This window comes from Myiozetetes cayanensis, unplaced genomic scaffold (genome assembly GCF_022539395.1).
Source record: "Myiozetetes cayanensis isolate MyiCay16 unplaced genomic scaffold, myiCay2020 scf6-25, whole genome shotgun sequence".
NCBI lineage: Eukaryota > Metazoa > Chordata > Aves > Passeriformes > Tyrannidae > Myiozetetes > Myiozetetes cayanensis.
The window spans coordinates 5865671-5890049 of NW_026087853.1; the positions used below are offsets into that span (position 1 = coordinate 5865671).

At 42.4% G+C, this 24379-nt stretch overlaps 1 protein-coding gene and 1 long non-coding RNA gene across 2 annotated transcripts in view; one reads left to right on the forward strand and one right to left on the reverse strand.

Annotated features, from left to right (window-relative positions):
- Positions 1 to 20314: 20314 nt before the first annotated feature.
- Positions 20315 to 22364, reverse strand: LOC126650575 (uncharacterized). Its single transcript, XR_007631452.1, has 3 exons — positions 22286 to 22364; positions 21857 to 22021; positions 20315 to 21721 (listed from the first exon to the last, which is right to left on the reverse strand). It is a non-coding gene; the product is annotated as an uncharacterized LOC126650575 (long non-coding RNA).
- NUDT14 (nudix hydrolase 14) overlaps positions 22132 to 24379 on the forward strand; it is a 60605-nt gene continuing 58357 nt past the window's right edge. The window contains exon 1 of the mRNA XM_050335533.1: positions 22132 to 22291. Within this exon, the coding sequence (XP_050191490.1) occupies positions 22211 to 22291 (81 nt within the window). The 5' untranslated portion in view covers positions 22132 to 22210. The remainder of the gene's footprint in view (positions 22292 to 24379) is intronic.

Here is a 24379-nt window from a genome sequence, read left to right on the forward strand (position 1 = left end):
GGACTCTGTCATTCCTTTGGACAGAGGAGACTTTTGATATGTGTATACACAGATATTTTTACAGAATTCCATTTAGCAGTCCATAGAAAGGAAACAGGAGTCCTCCACAGATTACAGAAAAGTGAATTACTATGCTAAATTTAAATTCATAAAACATTAATAGAAGGCTAAATTGGAAATCAGTTCCATCTTCCTCCATCTGCCAAGCTCTACTTTCTCAGCAGCAAAGCATGTAGCTTAGGGAAATTCTCCCATCTCCCTCCATTAGGGTTTGATGTTATCAGCTTTTTCCTGTCACATACAAAAATTTACCTTTAATTAGCTCAGTTTACCTCTACACTACGCAGACTTAGAAACTTGTTTTGGGATATGAGGAACCAGTTGTCTTCTCAAGTGTCCTGTGAATCATCATGAGCAATAAATACATCAAAGTCCTGTAGTTCAGGAGTGTTGTCTGGCATAACTGAGGCCAATGCTTATCCCTGGAGATGAAGCTCCATTTCACATGCCATTTCTTGTGCACAGTCCCTCATCCAGTCCAGTTCAGCCATCCCTGCCCCTGGGGTATCTTAGCACTGAGAGGAACAAGAGCAAAAAGCTACCTTGCCTTCTTACGTCAGCAAGTGTATCCCAAATTACAACCTAGATAGTAGAATTGCTTGCCTAAAAATGCCCCTTTTTTGGCCTAGTTTTGGTTTGTTTGTTTGTTTTTGTTTTGAGTGGGGTTTTTTGTTTGTTTTTTTTCCTTAAACACAAATTCATTTAAGAACAAAAGTTTCCAGTGCAGTGTGAACTGCTTACATTCCCTGAAGTTCAAGTTGTTAGAAATGAAGGGGGATTCATTTCCTGATAAATTGAATAAAATCCCTTTGCAGGTTGCACAGTTCACAACTAAATATAGTACTTGTCAATGCTTTCCTCACCCAGAGGAAGAGAAGACTGTCTATTGGTTTCCTCTTCATTAAACAGTTGCTAAAATAAAATGTCTTTGTTTAATTGAATGCCTCTGCAGACCTAGTCAGGTGCAACTCCTATTTCTTCAAACAAAAAGATAACAAAGGAAACATGGAACTGCCATATAACCTTGTCATTTGCTTTGAGGGGAGGAAGAGTTACATGCCAGTCATACACTTCCCTCAGTGCTTCAAGGACAGAAGGAGCAGCTGTCAGTCTGGGGGCAGCAGGATGAAGGAGGATCACACATTCTATAAAAGCAGAATAGGATTTGGAGAGAAACTGTAATCAGCAGGGGAATGTTTTGGAAAAGGCTGTGAGGGGCACAGTTTTGTCATGGCAATTCTCTCTGCTGGACCACCAGTTTTCTGCTGTGGTAGGTGGTTCCTCATTCAAAAAAATATCTTGAAGCCTGGAGAGATTTTACAGTGACCCGGGTGTTTGTGAAGACGCCATAATTTGGCATCGCTTTTGCAAAAAGCACCCTTTTGGTATAAGGATTGAGCTACTGACCTGAATCGAGGATTGGGTAAATATCTGTCCTTTCAAAAATAAATATCATTCCTTATTATTGCTTGCACTGCAACCATGAGCGAGAACAAGACCTCTTCATGCTGACAGAAGCAGATGCTGTCCCTCCAAACTTGCATTTGAAATCAGTGAGAGCTATGTGGTATAACAAAGATAACAGAAATGGAAAGGAAAGGATTAGATTGTCAGAAATCACGCAAGAGGTTAGTGGATGTGCCTGAATGCTGATTTTCAGATGCTAATGATAAAAGGTAGGAATATGGGGAAATAATAGGAAGGAAATCTCCCAGATGTTCATCCCATAGTTGATGATGAAATTTAGGGTTTCTGAAGAACACTCTGTGTTATTCACAATAACAGAATTCAGAATAACACTCTGTCAATAACAGCTATGGTTTTGCAGTCAGTACTCCAAAAAAGCATAGGAATATAAGACTTTCATTTTCTTAATTGACCATGAATTTGTTCTCCTTTCTGTTACAGCAGGGTCAGCTTTGTGGGAAACCACTAAGTTATTCCAGAATGGAATTTGTCAGAAAGTAGACAAAGAGCAAGTCACCTGCTATGCAGTTGCAGCAAGACTGCCTTCATTGCTGCTGTGAGACACGTTTGCCAGCCTGTAAACTACTTCCACATGAGCCTGAATGTGTCCCCTCATCCATTTCTCCCCACCTTAAATGGTACAGCACAGGCAAAGCCCCACATGGATCTCAGGCTGTGGCAGCCCACGCACTCACAGCTCCCCAGGCCTGAATGCTTTCTCCAGCAACAGAAGCATCAATCTGGACAATGACTGCAATTCATGGATTTGTCATCACACAGATTTTAAGGCCAGAGAGGCTGTCATGATCTCATGATCTGGCAGTCTGACCTTTGGATTAACCCAAGGTGGAGAAATTCATGCAGAAGCTCCTGCTCAACCCTGTGGTCTCAATTTGAGGTTGCTGGTGGTTTAAAAACCATGCCTTGCTCCAGTCTCCTGATGATGGAGAATCACCACATCGCTGGTCAGGTATTGCTGCGGTTTGCTACACTCAGTGAGTCACTTCAACACAAATCCTCTTAAGCCTCACAGGCCTCCTATACACATGCAGACCTGGAAACCAAGACACTTTGCAGATTCTGTTCCAGTTCATTGCAAATAAAAATCTCCTCTTGGGTCTATTACTCAGCCTAAAGCATCCACCAGACATCAGAATATATGGATATTCCTATAAAGTGCCACCTACTCTCTACCTCCATCACAAATTTACAAGTTGGTGTATTAGCCAACCCAGTCATTGAAGACACTTTGATCTTAGAGAGAAGGTCTAACTTTGCCAAGAGGCTCCTAAGGACATGGAAACTGAATTTCTTTTCCTATTTGAAAACATCTCTCACTGAAACACAACTTGAGGGAAATCACAAATGCAGGAAACAGCAGCTACAGTGCTGCATGTTTGTCTATACAGAAGGAATGTGATGATATCATTTTGGAATGCGCTTTCTTTCTCAGGTTTTTGTTTTGATGGTAGGAATGTCACTTTCTTAAAAAGTAAATCACATTCTTGGCCGCTGTCTCCCTCCCCCTCCCTCCAATTTTTGCCTACAAATCAATATTCCCATCTTCTGCCATGTGTTTTTCCCAACCTGTCAGATACCGTTCTCATGTTACTAGTACAACCATCTGATGTCAGGCATCCCAACAGGCAATTATAAATAGTCATTTACTATTAGCTTAGAAGGTTTATTTCTATAGATATAAGCTTCAAGATGTTCTTTGCTGCTTTCACTTGAAAGCGTTGTTTATTTGCATTTGGCATAGAGGATTAGACCATTTAAAATATGTCCATTTCCACCACGCTGTAGTAAAACCACAAGACAAAACCCAGTCCTCTGAAATGAACTGCAAACACCTAATTCCATCAATTTTCAGAGGAACTCAAGGGCATATGATGTCCGGTTCTCCACAAATCTGACTGAGTACCTCTTTTTTACAGCTCTGCCTGAGAGTGCTCGTTTCTCAGTAGACATACCCTTAGAGCCAGAGTCAGTGCAGATGAAGCTGGCCAAACATGGAGATCTTCTTTGCTACACTTTTCTGTGGAACTGTCACTTTTTCCCCTGTTTATACCTAATTCATGTGCTATGCACTGCTGCTGCATCCCCTATTACCTCCTGCTTTTACACTTCTACTTCCAATTGTTGTTAAGAATAACTTTAGCATAAGTGAGATCCTAAACCAGTTCCTCATTGCCCCCAAGGGAGTGAGATGCTGGAGAAACACACCTGCACTTCCCAGAGGACAACTCTGCCTCATCATGCCAGGCTGTTGTCTCTGGGATCACCTTCCATGTCACGGAGCAATGAAAATTCAAAATTATCCAGGAAACACACCTTCAGACGGAAGAATCTGAGAGCTTAACACTATTTTTCTCTTCTGAATTTGTCTCTCCCTGGGGATCTCAGAGTGCTTTGCAGATGATCAGGAAAAGAATTCTCCTTCCTGCAAAGAACATGGGGGAAACTCTCCATGGTTGGAAGGTTCCCTTCTCCACATGGGCATGATGAGCATAGCTTTCCTAAAAGACAACACTGGTGCCTCAGGAGTTTGTCCTGCTGCAGTTTGGGACCTCTTCAAATGGCAAGTGGATCCTTGCTGCTTGGAAGGACAAAATGAGCTTTGTGTCCACTCCAGCAAGTGACACTGAATTTAAATTTTGATATTGAGAGGGGCAATGCAGATAGAAACAGTGAGTTGCAAGAATCCTACTGATCCTTAGAAACAGCATGTTTTCAGCAATGAACATCTGGTAAAGAAGACAGTAGAAGAACAGCAGGGCATGGCCAACATGGGAGGTAATTCAAATGCTAAAATGCTAAATCCTGTGTAAAGGAAGCTGACTCCTGAAAGATGTCTTGGAATCTCTTTATGTCCCAGAGATGACATGGTGTGTTTTCTGGGTCTCTATTCTCAGAGAACAGCAACGTTAACATCAGTCAAACTGCAATTTCTGACCAGGATCATAACATCGATAGTAATGAAGCAGCACTAGTGAAACCCAATTCACTGATCTAATGTTCTGTCTGATCTCCAGGGTCATTTGCAATGAATTCTAGTGTGGCTTTTTATCATAGAAGTCCTCTTACTGAAGAATGCTTGACAAAATGCTAAGCGTCTGTAATTGGCCAGAGAATCAAAATTATCTATACAATCAAGGCCACTGCAAGATCAAATATTGACTTTGCATTAGCAAAGCCGTCACTCCAGGAGAATTAAGAAGCCTGGTTGGGCAGATGTAATCATGCAAGCATCAGCCAATACATTTTTTTAAGTCTCTACACTGGCTACAAAACGTTTATGCAAAACCAGAGGCTTCCTACTGACTTAAATCAGGATTGTGTGTGGGTGTAAGGGTGTGCCTTCGCTGGAGCAGTTTACATGTCAGGGGCCAGAAACCCAACTCAACAAGTCTCTGTATTCTTTAACAATTAGATAAACCAGTAATAAGTTCATAATTGCAATTCCACAAGGTAATTTCATGTGCCTGGGAGATGACAATATGCATACAATTAAAAGAAGAAAGCTTTTCATCCCTGCAAACCATATTACTGAATTCTACAGACTTTTCTGTTTGCAGCACTCAGGAGCAGGGAGGGCAGGGGTCACCTTGCTCAGCGTGGAGGTACCAGGGGGAAGAGGGAATCCTCAAGGCTGTAAATGCACTGAGTCAGTTCAACAGACAACATGGAAACGCAGATCTCTCCTATGCTAGCAATTCTCCTCTTCTTAGCAATTTTCAGCTTTTTGCTTGCAAGAGGAAATGTCCTGGGATAAGGCTCTTAAATCTGGTGTAGCAAACAGGTTATGAAATATCCCTTTTACTCTGGCCATATTCAAAATAACAAAGCAGCTCAATTTCTGAATTATTACATTTAAGCTGTCTTTCAACTTTCCTTTTCCCCTCGACAGCTTTAAATCTCTCTGTGGGTGGAGGTCTAATGTCAGCACATGCAATTCTATACTTTAATCATTTTTTAACTACAAGATCAAAGCATGTAGGTTTTTATTACTCCAGCGTCCAATACTTCATAATTTAACTATTGAATGTCGGGCAACAGCTCTTCTCAATGAGCAGCATTTAAATGAATCTTTCCAGCTGCACTCCCCTGTGTATTACAGGATATTAAAGGAAAAAAAAGAAGAATATTTTATTAATCATATGAAAATCAGTAGTAGTACAAATGAAACATAACAAACTTGTTTCTACATTTACTCTGGGGCTGTGTAAGCAGCATGCTGCCTAAGAAGAAACACCGTGGTGGACAACATTAACGCCTTCATCTTATTTTAATTTCTAACACTTTTCTTTACTTTCCCTGCTCCCACGCAGGAACCCAGAGAAATTAATACCTGGCCTGTGGCCAGACTGTCTGGGTGAGCAGTCCCCTGGGGTATTCCTCTGTCCATGGCAGTGCAGAGCCATCACACCAGAACAATGTGGGTCTTTTACCCCCTGGCTTCAATCTCTGCCTGACTGTGCCTAAATCCTATCTACAGTCTCTCTCCACTGCCCTGTTTATGGAAATTCCTCCCATCCATTTGCTAGTGTCTCACTCTTAAGGCTGGGTATCATGGGAATGAAGTTTTCCGTACTGGCTGCAGAGTTGCTCATCCTTTCATTGACATCACTGGCTTTGAGTGTGGGACAACAACTTCAGGATGGGGCAAAAATATGATCACTCCTTTACACGTTTGGAGAAAAGGTGTCACTTACAGTTATACGTGACTTATCAACATGCTCCCTACTGCTCACAGGGAAGTGGCATACTCTTGTATGTCAGAGTAGTCCAGAGGAATCTTAACAGCGTCTTACTGTGATTACAGCATAAGCCCTGCACATGAATCTTTCTGCACATGAACCACTTTGGGCACCTGGGCAGTTCCACTGACCCTCACCATTCAGCTGCTCTGTGTGGACACGGATTTACCAGGCAGCATTTCCAACAGAGACTGAGCACATACAATGCTTGCATTTTGCTTTCCTCCCAAATACTTCTCCGTCACAAGCCATTCCAATTAAGAAGGCATGCAATAATACCCCTAATTACATTTTACTTTGATGAGAGATCTAGGCATTTTTTAAAAATGCATGTTGTATAGGGTTAGGAGAATCTTCATTTCAATTCTTTGCATATTTTGGCACGAGCTGTGTCTCCGCCCTTCGTCGGGCTCCAGGCCCTGCGGGGCACGTGCGCCTCTTCTCCTACTGCAGCCCAGGCCCTGGGAGCCAGACATCAGCAGAGCAACATGGGGCTAGTTTTTGCTGACTAACCCCAATGTTAAATCTGTGAGCTCTGACAGCTCCAACACAAGAAGACAAAAAGACCCTGAGCAGTCCCAGGGTCTGGATGGAGGGGCCCTGCTGTAAAATGCTCCCTTGGAGCCGTCAGGCACAAGCAAGCGCCGAGAAGGAGATTTATATTTTGTTGATTACAATGGTAATAAGCCACAAACACAAATTCAAAGAGTAAGAGTGAACCAAACCCATGTTCTCTTTGAGTGAGATAGAATCTCTACCTTTTACACGCCTATCTATTGATGTGTTCCTGGATAAAATGTGTAATTTTAATTAACTGAAAGTACCTGCCTTTTATATTGGAGTTGGTGCTAAAAACAAAGAAAAACAGACAGCAAAAATGCCATGTTGGCTGATTGCATATTTCTTTTGTGCTGAGAAATTGGGATGTGCACTGCTTCCCTCTCAATCAATACACATTAGTGTGTAATTGGGGACTATAAAAATATCTGCATCGCTTTGCTGATTCTCCTGCCATAGGCAAGAGAAGGCATAAGTATTTATATGTTAAGCTTCTCTGCTGCAGGTTCCACAGATAAATTTCTTTCTATCAGTGAAGCAGCTAAGGGGAATGGAATTATCCCTAAAATAGGGAAGAAAAGAAAATCTAAAAACAAATGCGTCAATACAGAACCAAAGCACAAGGAAATTAGGTTCTTCACTTGTAAAATACTATAACAGTATGAAATATTTGTCTCTATTATTTAAACTAAAATGTCAAAAGCATCTCCATTTGTACATACATATTTCTAAGTATGGAGGTATATATATTTATCTATGTATAACTCAAGAGTGCTATGTTTTTGTTGGATCTCAGGATTACTTGGTCAGTTCAGATCCCTTGATCATACTAAAGAAGAGTTTTAGATCAAGAATTTATATTTACAGTGAACCAAGTATCTGAGCGAATGGGTATTTCATTAGAGCTAACTTTTAATCTCCATCCAGGCCCAAATCTCAAACATTCCTTCCTGGATATCCTCTCTCTGCCCAAGGGTTTTGCCATTGCACTCTCTCTTTCAACACCACCCTGTTGTTTGGCTAGCGAGACACGTTGTTTCTCTATCTCGACCAAGGATTTTGCCAAGTCCTGTTGCTTCCACTTCTGTAGCATATTTAGAATTCCTCCAGCCCTCTCTATCTTGAAATTCTTGGCCCTGCACAACTGTTTTATTTTGGCTGCTAGAAGCCCACACTAACCTAATCAGATTTTGGTTGGCAACACAGATCTTTTTAACCATGTCTGTTTTTCCCTGGGCACATCCTTGTTTACTGAGTCTGGTGGTGGTGGAACCAATATAGCAAAACTCAGCACATAAAGACACCAAGGAAAATCCATGCTGAGTCTTTAAAACAAATAGAATTGCCACAAAACAGAGCTGAGGACATCGTTTAGCCTAAGACACAGGTTTTCTTTGTTGGTTTTTTCGGGTTTTTTTTCTGAGGATACCTGAGTCTGTCTACTGAATACAGCTTCTTTTTACTGTTTCCAAAATGCAAGCATATGATGTAGTGTTTTAATTTTTCCTGCCCAGTTTGCATGCAGGTGAATGCCCACAAGCAAATCTCTCTCTGGGTAATGGCAAATGTGATGAAAAGACTCTGTGATTCTCCCATTAAATCTGACTGAACTGGGCTATTACAGCTAATAATGTCTGTTAATCTATTAGTGGACTGCTGGTTAATGTACATGGGTAGATAAATTGTAGATGTTGGTATTGGTGATGGCAGTGATAAAAATGTAGTAGTACAAACACAGTCTTCTGCTGCAAATCACTTTTTCCTTTATTACTGTTCCCAAATAAAATTCAGCTTTGATTCTAGTAGCAAACCTTCAAGGAAGGCTCAGATAACATTTATCCCAAACCTTTTTTATCAGTATTATCTTCTCTGGTAGTAGGTTAGATAGGGCACTAACTTCAAGAGTTCTCCTATATACAAGGTGCACAAGATTGTTTTCCTTGAAGAGTTGCTTCAGTGGTTTACTAAAAGACAGAGTTCATATATTTTTTTTAATTTAATTTTATTTTTTAGGGCTTTTTATAAACCTCATTTTTACTGCACTTGGAAAATGTGACTATACAATGGGAAAGGGCAGGCCCTCCTTTTTTTTTTTTCTTGTCTGAACACAATGGCAGGATAAGGGAGGCACCGCTCATTACAAGGAATACACTTTAATCAAGTTGCCCAGCTCCAAGTGTTTCTCTTCCACCACTCTAGATGCCAATGTTTGTTTTCTCTCTGGGAGAAGAAACAGAAAACATTTTTCATTTTAATAAAAATCTTTCAGAATTAAGCAAACAGATGACCTAATTTGGAGGATCCACTTTACTTGGTAAAGATGATTGGAGGTCTCCCACACAGCATTGCAGGAGGAGATTTAACACTTTCCTGCTCAGTTTGCTAGCTGGGAACTGTAAGATTGATTGCAATTGTGTTTGATTTGACTCTCCCTGCTTCAACAACATTGCCATTACTGTCACATAAAGCTTGGCTTGAGTGGGAACTACAAAATATGCTGCTGTGACTAAAGCTGCAGTTGGAAAGGTGGAAATCTGGCTTTATTAAACACATGTGGGCGCCTCTTAAAATTACTTCTGCAGCTAAACACAGGATTCACAGCAGTCTCATTCTCTGGTATGACAGCATCCAGCTTAAAAAACCAGCTGTTTCCAGATTCAGAGATATCAAGCAAGTCTTCTGATATGTTTCTTTATCCTACAGGAGTGGGTGTCTAAGTATACAAAGACAAGAAATCATAATCATAAGAAAGACTCATCTTTCACGTAAATAACTCATTTCAAGCCTCCAAGTTCATACAGAAAAGCCCCAAATTCTTAAAGACTCATAGTGCAGGGAAATTGAAATGCTTATTTATTGTGAATTCTTATTAAATTAAGGCCAATTTCCAGGACTTGGAGCTTGACTGCTACATTTTTCATGTTGTTGGCTGACAGGACACACTAACAACACTCGAGGGCTTCAAACATCTCATCCTGTCTGGATGTAGCATCTGGTGACAGCAGAGACTTACTTTAATCCCCCTGAAGGCTCCTGTTCTCTTCTAGGATTCATCTCCTTTAAAGTCAGATCTCCCATCCTTTTCTTCCAGCAGCACAGAACTCCCCAAATCAAGGGAGGTGAGGGTAAAAGGAAGGGTGAAGAGGCAGAAACATGAAACCTAAGTCCTCTTTCCCCTACATCACCTCAAATACCAAGGGAGCAGCCCTGTTGTCACCGAGCTGCAGGCACAAAAGGTACCTGCAGTTTGTCTTCCTGAGACTCCCTGCTGGGAACACAGGAGGGACACCAGGGAAGAGGAGACAGGAGGTAGTGGAGGACTGGAACCAATGTGTTTTCTGCCATGCACTTCTCCCCAGATAAGCCCCCTACTTGCCTTGCACTACACAGTGCATAACAGCTGAGACTTGGTAGAACATATCAACTTGTCTGTGAACTACCAAAAAATATCTTGTTAACCATCACCAACCATGAGATGGTTTTCCTTGGAAGTTGTGCTCCAATGGTGAATGAATTTTTCTTTTAAAGCTGCCTTTCTGTAGCTTCCTACTGCTAATTCTGACGACTGTAATGCCATATGGCACCTTCCTGCAAGGGTGGATCAGGCAAAAAGAGGGACAAAATGGTTTTTGGTGAGCACATCCTGGGACCTGCTCTTCTGCCTGCCTGCACTAGAACATACAGCAGGTATTACTGACAGCCCAGGGTACCTGTGCAATGCAGCTAATGTGCAAAAATAAATGGTTTGTTGTAAGGATCTCGTTGTAACACCTGGCAAAATATAAACTGGACACTGAACACCTTGAGGAGGGCATTGACTGATGACAAGCATGGGATTCAATCTTTGTCTCAGATCCATCTGTGAATGGATCAATCCTCGTTTTCATAAAATCACTGTTTATTGTACTGGCCCACTAATTGCTACTATTAGAGCAAATAGTACCATGTATGGTCTTGCAGAGTATCAACAACCTAGAGCTGCGAGGCACCTACCTTGGAGTGCTGCAAGGTGCTGCATGCAAATACCTACACCCATCAGATGGGCATTTCTTTGATTATTACTGTTTTACCTTTGCCATCTCTTAGGGCAGTTCCCCTCCATGGCATCCACAGATACCAGCTGCCCACCTGTTTTAGCCAGCAGCTGCTATCAGCTCTGTGCTATTCATTTGGCAGAGTTCTCACTCCTGAGTAGGTTGTTATGGTTATGGGAATTTTCCTCTGTTGGAAGGACCAGGAATGAATGTGTTTTCATGTGCTTTTGGCCCACATCACCTCTGTGGCACATGGAATATCCAGCTCCCTAAAACTACATCCCCTGTTCATTGCTGACACTGGGGAATCATCTGGATTCAAGGGCACAACATGTGGTTTACTACATATTTTTCCTGCCAAACACTGTAAACCCCCTTGGGATTTATTTTACCATTTATTTTGCTATGACCAGGAGGATGTCCGATTAATATTTCCTCTACCAAAAGCAGCAACACTGTCAGCAGAGAGTTTGTCCCATAAACTGGATTGGAGCTGGACATGCAGGACTCCTGGTGACAGGAACAATGGATTGTTTTGGAGAATAATCTGCAGAAATCCTGCTGTATCTCATCTACAGAGAAGTGTCACAGATCCCAGGCTGGGGCTAAGGAGTAACCACTGGCACCCAGGACAGATTCCCAAAGAATTCACTACACATAAAGAAGCCACTAGCCTTATGCACTCCAGCATACGGGTTTCATACATGTAAAACAGTTCAAACCAAACATTTCACCATTCATTAATCATGTTCTTTGCTCTCTCTTTTTTTTTTTTTTCTTGTTGTAAAAAAATGTGCAGAAAACAAGGGCAGAAGCATAAATTTATTGTCTATAGACTGGAAATCTTTTTTTTCCGGTCAGCTCTGTTCCTGAGTCAGCTATCGTGTGCACTGCCAAAGGAAGTAATGGAAGTTGTCTATACAAAAGAAAGGGAGCACAAATCAACAGGAGAGAAAATTGGGTTTATCTTGAGCCACTGGCAAAAACAAAGCTGTCAACGATGTGAAATGAGACAGAGCTCACCTCAGACTTGCATATTCCCTGTATTGATGGTATCTAAGTTGCACGACTGCTTTGCAGCTCTTTTTCCTTCAATCCAAATAATATCAGCCTTCAGATTTCTTCTCAGCCTATCTGTCTGCTTGCAAGACCCTACTGCATTGATTTCCATCTGGTGCACGTTCTAAAAGTTTTCCTCAAAACCCTAAGGATTAACTGCCCTTTTTTTTTAACAGAACTTCGGATTCTGAAGCATGCTGAAGAAAACAATCACAGCAAAGAAGCACCAAATCTCTTGCAAACTCCCCTGATCACTGGGCATTCAAAGACCCACCAGCAGCTGTTAATGTAACGTTATGGATGATTAGCAGGACTTCCTGTATCTAATGAACATAGCTCTTTCAGAGAGGAGACACAGTGCAATGCTGTCCCAGGAAAATAAAAACGATGTAACATTCAGTCAGGAATGCATTTACTACATGGCCCGGAATGGTGAATTGATCTCATGCTTTTGTAACAAAGATCTCATCTGTAGTCCCCATGCATTGCTGGCACTGGCACGGCTTCAGAACCAGCCTGACGATCCTGATCCCAAAAGGAACTGATTAGGAGGGATGTTCCAGGAGCTATTTGATACAGGCAGCACAGTCCAGAATGCCATTTACAGAGTAAAAAAAAAAAAAAAAAAGAAAAAAAGAAAAAATACAGCATACAGAAATCCCAAATATTTTCATGTCTAGGAATGCCAACAGCATCCTCTAACTGGCAGTGAAAATAAAGGCTTTTAAAGCACTCCTATAACCATGGTGTTCCTGGACTTGAAGGAAGCAGAGTTGATGGACAGATGTTTTGGTGTGAGCATGGCACATAAGAGAAAAAGGTTCTGTTTGTTTTCCATTGCTTTCTTCTTGATTTTAACCAGAATTATAAATGTAGATCCATTTAAAATCCCACTGCTCATATCTCTATGTCTTGTTGTACACAACAAGGATAACCAGGGATATGTGAAGTAAAATTTAGAGTTGTCAGACGACCTAATGGTGATGGGAACAAGGATAATGTAAGTAACACAGGCAACTTGTATGAAAGGCTTTCAGCACCTTTTGCCAAATACCCTACTTGTGGCAACAGTGCAAAAGCAAGGGAGTGAAAATGTACTTGGGATTCAGCTTCGTCAATACTATAAAATAAACCCAAGTTAAAATGGGTGTTGCCCAACCCAGTTGTCAAACATCGATGCTGCAATACAAAGACAAATGTTTATTGGCTTAACTTTGAAACTGCAGTAAATGCTCTTCTATTCAATTAGATAAACAAATACAGGACTGAGTATATAATAGGGTCCTTTCAAGTAAATTATGCTTCCTAACACGTGTAAAAGAAAAATTACTTTAATGTTTATATTTCTGTAAAATAAAAAGCCATCAAGGCTCTCCTTCTGTTATATTCAAAATATAAAAAATAAAGAATGTTTAAATGATGTCCATTTTATGATGGTGTCAGCAGAGCAAAGAACTATAGTCAGGCTGACAATCCAGCTTTTCTTCTCACTATTAGGAGAGAGAGGGAGAAAAAAATTTACCATTCTGTTCTCATTTACAGTAGCACAAATCCCCAGGAACTGCACCGACTTTGGTTAGTTATTTTGGATTTACGGCACACTGAAAGAGATTAAAATTTAGACACACATGAATGAAGAACAGAACATCCATGTTCACTCTAAGCATATCTCCCTTTCCCAGAACAGCAATGCTGTCCTTAGCAGTGACAGATTACGTGCTATTGGTTCACCTGCTTGCCTAGAGATATTTATACAGGTACCAAGAGGGAAGCCTCAGTGAAGGAAGTGCTTAGTTACCCTCTCCAGCAAATACATTCCAATCCATGTGCAGAGAGAACTGCCTTCTCTCCAGCATCAGGGCGTTAGGCAAGGGCTAACATGCATACACACAGCATTATGCACCCAGTGATGAGAACCACCTGTTTGTGAGTCTGTTCTATTGTCTCTGCCAAAAATTGGCTCTAAGTCCGGACAATCTCTCATGCTGATATGTTAGCATGCATGGATTTCATATCTTTAAAATACCAAGTGGAGAACTATAGTTTTTATTGTAGAACACTATGGTTAAAACAATATATAATTCCTGATCTTGATGGAGGAGGGCATCTTGTTCATACAGTTTGCCTACTTATGAGAATCTAGGATTTAGTCTAGGCAAAAAGGCAATGCACTGAGTAGCTCCCTATCAATTTGAAAGCAATTACATGCTCTGCACAGCACGAACCAACTTCATACCCCATGCCTTGTCCTTGCTCAGCTGGGGTACAACATCCTCACGCACAAGCAGGTGGCCAAACAAACAGTGTCTTTCCTTTGGTTTTGATTCCTGTCAACATTAAACACATCCACCTCTTCCACTCTGCAGGTTTCCTAATGACGTGGCTGCACGCAAGGAAGAGGCATTAAGAGAGGGAGTATTGCAAAACTGAAGTGAGAATAGGCTGCTCCAGGAGATCTACAGAGATTAAGGTTGGATATCCCTGGGCTCAGTTTTACTGTGAGCATACTAATGCCCACATCTGCAATTGAAATGCTCTGGAAACCTTCACTGCAGCCTCCAAGAACACAGTGCAAAATAATAAATCCAGCAAGATAGTTCACAAATAGGAAAGAGTAGGAAGGGTTGATTTTTGTGGTTATTCTTTTTTTCTGAAGTCTAACCAAAGAATTGAAAACGCCTAAATATGCAGAACATTTATTAAAAAAAAAAAAATTGTCAAGGTTTCAAAGTCTAGTATTCATAAGACAGGAAAATGTCAATGCCAACAGTTTTGAGAGTCCAGTATAAAATGCCTAGGATTTTGTTTTTCAGAACTTTGATTTTTACGGAGACCCAATCTCTTGGAGACCCAGTCTTTTACAGACCCAAACACTAACATTCCATTGAGCTCTCAACAACAGATCATCTCAGCCTCTTGCAGGTTACTTGCTCAATCATCTCAACTCAATCAGTCCAACCCTTATATTGCTTCCTGACTTCAAGTCACTGATAATGAAATCCTGCTGCTCTGTATCTCCAGCCCATATCCTGCACTGCCGTAGCGCTCCCAGAATCATTGTCTGTGCTGTCCTTCAATCACGTGCTTTTTGATGAAAAGTTACAACCCCTCGAAGTAACTCGTGGAGCACTTACCCTGTCCTTCCTCCGAGCTCTCCTCCAACTCACTCCTAACAAATCTCACTAAAGCATTTAGGCTGTTTTGTTCTGTGACTTGATATCAATGATGAGCACAATAAAGTTCTGGATTCCAAAGTGCTGGTGCAACAGAAATAAATACGAAAATGATATAGTCTGCCTAATGAAGAGGAGGCAGGAAAATGGCCAGTTGTGTCTCTTTACCTTTCTATCACACAAATCACACATACATATATTTATATTTAAATATATCAAAATAGAAGCCAGATACCTGCTCCCTACATCTGGTGGAATAAAACCCCTCTGACTATACTTTTCCTTTGGAATGTCTCAATTTACCAAACAGAAAGATTTCATCCAGACAAGTATTCAATTAAATTCCTTCGGAAAACAGGCAAGCTTCCACTGGAGCTATGCCAGCCCCAGCTTCTGAGCAGCCCAGCTGGTACTCTCCTGAGGACCAGGGCTTCCAGTTCCCACAGCTTCAACAAAACTGCCTGAAGATTAAGGACCCTTGGGCTTATGATGCCTGCAGTCCAGGGCAGGCTACCAGGCACAGCACAGCATCGTGGTGACTGAGGAGCTCAGAGATACCAGGGTCACAGCTAGAGACATGGCCAACATTCAAGCATCCAACAGCTCGGGCTCCAGTCCCTTTTACAGGCAATTTCAAACTATTGGAACATCAAGGTTCCCTGAGAAATCAAAATACTTTTCTCCTTCCAGCTCTATTGCATACATATGTGGCAAACAAAAGAAGATTCTCCTTGATCTTTTCCTCTCCTTCAGCTGTTCCTTATTACTGTACGTTCATCTTGTTTGTTCTTTTGTATGAATTAGTTTGCTGTGCTTTTTTTGTGAAAGACACCATTTTTCTACCTGTATTTGAACACTTTTCAGCATAATGAGATCCAGATATTAGTTGTACATGGTTCTGTAATACAAACAACACGGTGTTATCATTTTCTTTCTTCCCTCATTAGAGGAAACTTCATTGAAAAATCAAAGCCTTCCCTCTAATCATTTTCACTCTGCTAGCTGTAGGCAACATTTGGTGGATAGTAATTAAAATAATAAAAAAGTATCTAAATTTTGCATGCATATTGTTTCTTATTTTTTTCACAGGCTGTGTGTTTGTTCTTCCCCCAGATGAAAAGCTAGAAATGAGAATTGACTTCCCAAGTTCTCACCCACCTCCCTCTATTTTATACCATATTGCAACTTGTCATATTACATTATGAATATCTGAAGGACTATTTGACATATTAGTTGCATATTTATGTTGAAGAGCTTTTTCCCTCCACTATTTTTAGATAGATCAATTTTACATGTCATGATATGCATATCTATATTTATACTGAATATGTTTAAAACTTTTTTTTCTTACCATATTTAGTTCAAGGCTTTTAATGATGATATGCACTAAAAAAAGAGCCTTTTATCAGACCTTCATTTCACAAGGCAGATGGATACATTTCAGTTCTTCTGGGAAATCACACTACTCTACAAGACACAGGTGAGTTTCCTACCACAGCCAGGAGACAGTACTTAACTTCACAAAGTAAAGACCAAGATGGTTGCTCTCATTAAGGGAGACCCACTTTGGGTTCCTGAAAACAAGGAGGAGCTAATGAAAACATCTAAGAGAAATAAACCGAAATATTTCTCTAACTCACTGTGGTGTACATCAGTGATAAAACACACCATGCCTGTCTTGCTCCTGCTGTCAGTCCTTACAAACCCAGTTCTGCAAATCCATACATGAATAATTGCTCCAACTTCTTCAGATTGAGGCTATTCGTGGGATTAAAGCAGCTCTGGACCAACTGATGGTGAATAAAATTGCTGCAACATAATGTTATGTGCTGCAGTGCAGAGCTCTAACTTTATATTTGGTAATTGAAATGTAAATAATTTATTTAAAAAAAAAAAGGGCGTCTCTCAGAAAAGTTACTACTAAAATCAAAACAAATTTCTCTAGGGCTTTATTTACAACGCCAAAAGAATTGCATAAGCATGATTCCTGACTTTCATGAATGTAACCAGGGTGGTTATGCCCCAGAACTGAATAATAATTAAAAGTTAGATATTGGCAGCTTCAGGCTTGCTTTTCCACAGGAGCCTAAGGGATAAACCTTAGAAGGCAAACTTCACAACAGCCACTTGATTATGGAAAGAACATGCATCTGATCCCAAGAAAGGCCCTCAAAACTAACATCTCTGTGGCAATGCAAGGATGACCCACATGAAGAGGATAAGATTTCATGCTGTCAACCGTAAGGATTTCCAACATGAGTTTACAAAATATACTGAATTTTGGACACTTTCACCCACCTTTCTCTCTAAGACTGTACAGCAAAGGTGTCCAACCTTCCTGACACCTTATGTGACCTTAAAAATCTACACATGGGAGCTGATGAGGAAGTTCTGGAAGCAGCTTCCAGGCAGAGGAAAACGGCTCTGCTGGCATCCCAAGCCATCTGCTGCTTGACAGGCTGAATTGGGCACATAGCTGGATCCTGTGTCAGCCAGTGCCCCTTGGCTTCAGCAGCCTCTGCTGCCCAGAGCTGAGGATTCAGGTTTTCTGTCACCCCAACAGCAAAGCCTTTCTACCAAATATGTGGCATCACCTTGGCACAGGACCTGTGCTTAACAGCTCACAAACCACAGGTTTGCCATTGTTTCATTTCCTGGCTTTTTTTTTTTTTTGCTATTCCTGCAGCCATGAGGGTTAGAAATTGCTTTTTAAAAATGAAAGCTGAAAATTGCAAGTCAGTGTGCCTCTAGTTCCTGAGGCTTCCATATTTGTAGTATCTTAGTAACTACTGTTACTACTACTGTAACTACTCACAGCTGTCAAAAGATGTAAGAAAGTAATGATACTCTGCAGTATCTCGAGGAGTCCTCTGGAGATACGAAACGCTCAGGACCTGATGACTCTTTGTTCATAAGCCATGGCACGTCAAAGAGCAAAGTGACTGGGCAGGGATTGATGGAGATTAAGAGCACATGCAGACACTCTCACACACAAAAATCGCTGTAGAAAATGTGCTGCCTAACTGTGCATGAATGAACTCAACAGCTCAGGCACCTCGCTAAGCTCCAGCGGGAAGAGGGAAGTACTGCAAGGGACATTCCTGGGTGTCCACCCACGGCAAACCTGCATGCAGGCGGAGGTGGGAGGGCGTGCTTGGCTCCTGGAGCCACCACGAGCAGAAGGGCAGTAGCACCGGGCTCCCGACGGAAACATTCCCGGTTGTGTCCCAAAGCAAACAGCAATAAAACAAACTGCTAATGAGGATGCAACCTGACCCTCTGCAGAGTGTATGCCCAAGGACTGTGTGACTGCAAGAGGAAGGGAAAGACTGTGACAGCGGAAACTTCAAGCTCAAGGGGATTTTTTAAAAAGAGCAAGGTAAAAGAAAATGTTTGGGTACTTTACTAGTAATAAAAGTAACTCACGAAGTAACACAGGGCAAACACTGCTTTGAAGAGAAGGCTGTTAAACAAAGAACCTTACCCTGCAGAAAGAACTCCTTTTTAATGCTAATGTTAACATTTCTTTTTTTGTAAGAAATCCCTGTGAATCTTCCCTTAAGACTCTTCAGCTCCAGACAGGACACTTCCCATTTTTCTCTCTCTGCTTGCTGACGTACTCCGCTGATCTTCCTTTCCAGGAAAGAAACAAACTTCTGCTCAGGTTTTTGCTTTCTTTATTAGGTTGTTTATCACACTGTTACACAAACAGTTCTCAGAGCCTTTAGAGCCTGTGTGGGTGAAACATCCAGATTTTAGTATTTTACACCAGGAGACCAGCAGCACCAGGAAACTAAAGAACTCATGAGGAAACCACTCACAGCAGTGTTCACATCCTTATGTGTGTTATTTTAAAAGGCAAGAAAACAACATACAATACAGAAGCCACTGTTAAGGGGGATAAAGGAACATATTTAATGTAATGAAATTCAACTTGTCATTCTGACACGTTCCTGGTTTCTGGGAGTCAAATTAACAGTATCACTTAGCAAGGAAGATGTGATGGCATGAGGCAGTTGGTTTGTGGATGGATATCAGCAGTAGCTATTTCAGTCAGGAGTGCAATGGTAAACCTGGATAGCACTCTGCAAAGAAATTGTGACAGCCAAGAGTAGTCCAGGATGTAAGAAGTTTGGGAACTGATGATTTAGGGACAGTATCATAGAAATGTACATGATACGTAATGGAGTGGTGCTAATCGAACCCAAGAGACTTTGCAAGCAGTTAAATGTGGGCTTGAACTTAAGTATCATAACCATCTCATTGAAACTAACAGACATGAACAGAGTCCTTGGACACTGGAATTATGGATGCCTGTCTTCCCAAGTTTCTGGGGGAACACCACCACTAGTACTGCTACTTTGAAAAGGAGCAGACACACAGGGATGTCACGTAACACCCAACAGAGTAGCTGAGGCAGTGCTCTGACTGAGCAAATATGCCTGGTCTCTCCATTTCCTTTGGAATCAGGTTACTCCAGAAAAAGTGGTGTGTGCATGGTGGGCACATCCCCTGGTGGGACTTTACCTGGGAACAGAGCTCTCCCAACCTGAGTTGAGTTGCTGAGCAGCATCTCTGCATTGTATCATCTCATAATTACTGCCGTGAAGCCCCATTCCAGTCAGCACAGGCAAACCACAAAAACAGTGAAAGGGAACAGGAAAGCAGGAGTGCATTTCACCCATCCAGAAGTTTTTCCCCTTCGTTATTATCCATCTAAATAAGTGAGAATTAGTGGAATTTCCTTCTTGGGATTGTTCTTGGACTACCAAATGCAAAGTCACTTGCTGCACAGGTTAGCTAGGCCTTCATAAAGAACTGTAATAAAATTCATGTCCAGAGGGTGAATGCTAGTCCCACTATGCAGGACATATTTTTCCTATTTATTTTCTCACTCAGATTTTCACCTGTAAAATGGGAACACTAAGGCAGCTCAGCTCCTCGGTCTCAGCCTGTTAAACCCTTAGTTCAGCTGGCATATTCACAAAGAAGATTTTCCATCACCAAGCCTACATTGCAACACCAGAGCACCCCAAAATGTGTTTTGCCATGACAATGCACTCAACTGTTCCAGGTACATTAACGAGATCAGGGTCTGTGACACATCACAACCCCAAAAGCTTCCCACCTAAGGCTAGGAATGGAATAAGCAATCCATCACACAGTATGACATGTTCCCCAAAACACACACACACTCAAAACCTGAAAGCGGTGTCAGAATGTTTATTGAAGAGGGCAATCTGACTGGCTGAACCGACCTGGGTAGCCGGTAACTTTTAACATAAGCAAACAGAGATACTGTAAACCTGCTGTGCATGGAAACTGTGTTTATACTTAAATTGGACTTAGAAGACTGAAATAACTTACTAGAAAAATATAGCTTAAGTTCCCAGGAGCTCTGAATGACCTCGAGATCATTCTGAAAAAAGCAGAAATATATGGGCATATACAGTGATGCAGAGTTACGCAAATATTTTCAAAGTCAGCTAATAAAACACATTTCCTTGCCTACTTTTTATGATAGCTTTGCAAACATACTTTTAAAACCACACTTTTCTGCCCCACCAAACATTTTTTTGCCACTTGAGTTATCAGAAGTGATGGTAAGCATTTTGCAACGTAAGTGCTGCCTCATTTACTTCTTAGTGAGTTTTGTAATTGCTTGGTCTGTTCCTTTTAGCCAGACTGCTGGGATTCTTACTACCACAGGACTAAATAATAAACTTTCTTAGTGATGAAGTGGAAGTACATTAGAGGACAGAAAAAGAAACAGATGCAAGAAATTTTAGATTAGTTTTAGCAGAGTCAATACATTGACAAAATAATTTGATTTATATAGCAACCAAAATAGCTGTACACAGGAACATCTGCATGGAAAGTGACCACAAATCAGAGATAATGACCACTACAATTAGTGAGCTCTGTTCTTCATGAACCTACAAAATCACTACTAGAAGCATTAAAACAAGGGTAATCTAACCTAATGTTGCATAACAGGGATCAAACTCCTATAAAAATCAGAAAACTGCTAAATCTAATAGTGATTTATTTAAGACAAAAATGAAGTAAGAGAGAGAGAGAGAGGATAATTATTCTGCAACTTGGTTGAAAAAAGACAAAAGAATTTAACTGAGCTGTTTTTATTCTTCTGCCACGGACTGGGTGCGTGGCCATGACTGGGTACTGGCTCTGAAAGGGAAAGCTGGAGAAGCACCGAGTGATGCGGTGCAGGTTACCAATGAATTCACACCTGCATTTTCCACACCACTCGTACAACCCCCGTTCTGACACGGAAGCACCACACAGGCCGGCATAAGTGACTGTGCTTTTAACAGCAAGGTGCTCAACCTGCAAAGCCTGATGTATAATCAGGATCGGGATAACTTGTGATAAAAAGGGAGGACCCAGGTGGCATCCAGGCTTGGGAGGCTGGTTTCAGTTCAGTTCAGGAGCACCCCATCAATTCTGGTGCAACGTGTGGAAATAACTGACCCCGAGAACATGTGCCAAACTTCTGAGCGAACCGCATCGCAAACCGGTGTTTCTGCAGAGTAATGCAACCACTTGAAGGCACTTGCAGCGCGGAGGGGGCCGGTCTCTTCTGCCGTGCCTGCAGTGAACGGACGAGAGAAAATGGGCTTAAGCTGACACCGGGGACGTTTAGATTACATATTAGAAAAAAACCTGTTCACTGTTCGGGTGGTCAGGCACTGGAATAGGTTGTCCAGGGAGATGGTGGCCTCACCATCACTGGAGGTGTTTAAGAGGCGTCTGGACCTGGCGCTGCGTGATGTGGTTTGGTGCTTTAGGGGTTACAGGGGCAGGGCTCGACTGACGCTTGGACTTGATCACAGCAGTTTCTTCCAGCCTTGACGATTCTGTGGCTCTGTGAATAAAGGCGACGGGGCTCCTGTGTCCCCGTTTTGGGGGTGAAACGCAGCATTCACTGATCCCAGCTCTGCCACAGGGCAGGACAGTCCCATCGGCGCACCGGGGCCGCTCCCGGCCCAGCCCTGCCCGGCCGCCGGCGGCTGCGCGCGCCTCCCCCCTTCCTCCCCTTCCTCCTCCTCCTCCTCCTCCCTCTCCTCCCCCGGCAGGGATGGAGGCCATCGAGGAGCTGGTGCTCCAGCCCTGCACCTCCTCTCTGTACCTGCGGCCTTTCCGCCTCTCTTACCGGCAGGTGAGTGGCGCCGCCTGCTCCCACCGCCCCCCGCCCCGCCGGTGCCCGTCACCCCCCGCCTGCGCCATTTTGGGGCGGCGGCGGTGTCGCCTCATGGCGCCGCCCGCCCCGCTCCGCCCGCAGCGCCCCGCGGGCGGCCGCGCTGCCCCCGGCACCCCCCCGGCCCGCCCCGAGGTGGGGCTGGAGGTGGGCACCCCGAGAGACCGCGGTGTCGCTGCCGTGCGGGGCCCCCTGTGCCCACTGCCCGCCCGGGGCTGGCGCTGTGGCCTTCACCCCTGATGGTTGTGTGGTTCACCTCACGCCTTGGGCCTTGCCTTGGTGTGGATAGTTCCCATCCTGAGCCCGTTGCTGGCCAGCTCTTTGCTTACATCCACAAATAAGGGTCTGCAGCATCTCTCATAAGGAGAGACTGGGGGAGCTGGGCCTGTTCGGTCTAGAGAAGACTGAGAGGGGATCTCATTAATCCATATAAATATCTCAAAGGCAGGTGCCGAAATGATGGTGCCAGGACTCTTATTGGTGGTACCCAGGACGAGGAGCAATGGCCATAAACTAAAAAGAAGTTCCAACTCAACACGAGGAAGGACTTTGCGTTCAGGGTGTCAGAGCAGTGGAACAGCGTGCCCAGGGAGGTCATGGATTCTCCCTCTCTGGAGACATTCCAAACCCACCTACATGTGTTCCTGTGGTTCCTGTGTTCCTCTGTCTCCAGAGGTCCTGTCCAGTGCTAACAATTCTGTGATTCTGTGAATTACTCCACTGCTCTTACCAGCCCAGCCTCAGCACCCGCAGTTGGGAAGCGGGAGAGGAAATCCTGTCCTTTTATCATGTTTATATCAGCTTGAGTCACCTCACACAGGATCACAGAGAACTGGTATCTCCAACAGTGCCAGAAGTGCAGGGTGTGATAGAAAGGTCACTTCTCAGAGCACAAAGTGCTGCATGTTCCTTGAACACTTTCCTTGGATCTGCACAAAACCAGTTGTCCCTCTGGCTGGCTGGTCCAGGATGAGCTTTTACCCAGGCAGAGGGGTGGAAAGGGAAACACATGAAAATTTGGACAGCCCTAGAAATACATGCTGCAGAACACATCTCTTATTCTTTCTTTGCTTCGCTTCTGGACGCCTCAGTTGGAAAGGCAGGACAGGAATGTGTGTGGAGGAGGTGTGTTTAAGTCCCAACAGTGAGAGAAGGTGCAAAAGAGGAAAAGCAAGGGTTCAAAGAGGTTGCACCAAAGCAGATGAACTGATTTTTTTATCTTTTTAAAATACTTTTTGAATATTATTTTCACAAAGACAGTTCTCCTGAGTTGGAATAAGTAAAATCATTTGTGAACAGCTGAGAGCTTTACAATGAATTAATTGTTTCTTTTTATACATTAAAAATAAACCTGAAGAACATTCTTTCATGTTCTGAATTTTTGCTGGCTTAGTTTACAAGTGACAGGTTTTACTACTTAATTTCATTTTCGTTTCTGAGTCATGCTCTGTTTACGTGAAAAATGGTATTTAATTAAAATGTACAAAACAGAATTACAAAATTACATATAATTGAATAGATGTACCTTAAATGTGATGAGTATTGTAAAGAAGAAATAAGGATGTGTTTGGTCATGTGCTGTGATTTGACAGAGACCAGCATTGCCACCAAATGAAGTAGACTTGCCCTTCTTGCTACTTCCTCTCCTTGCACAAGTGTCTGTGCAGCAACAGAGTGAGCTGGACCGGGATCAAACCTAATCTGGCCAAGAAAAAGGAAGTTAGTTTTAACCTAAACAAGATCAGTGATTTAGTTCATTATGCTGGCAGAGGGGAGGTGGTAATGTGGTGGTTAGGGATGAGTGTTTGGGGCCTGTTGAGGGCAGGGATTGTTTCTTTTGGCCGCAGCACTGTCTTAAAATGAACTTGAAACTGTAGTTTCTATGGCATCTGTACAGAGTCTGGCTTGGGTTCAACCTACTGAGAGAGCATAAGCTCAATGTGAGCATGACTGTCTGCACCTGACCTGAGAGACAGGCCCCTATGTTTATTAAAAACACATTTTGCATTTAAAAACTGACTTTGCTAACCAGAGGAAATACTAAATATT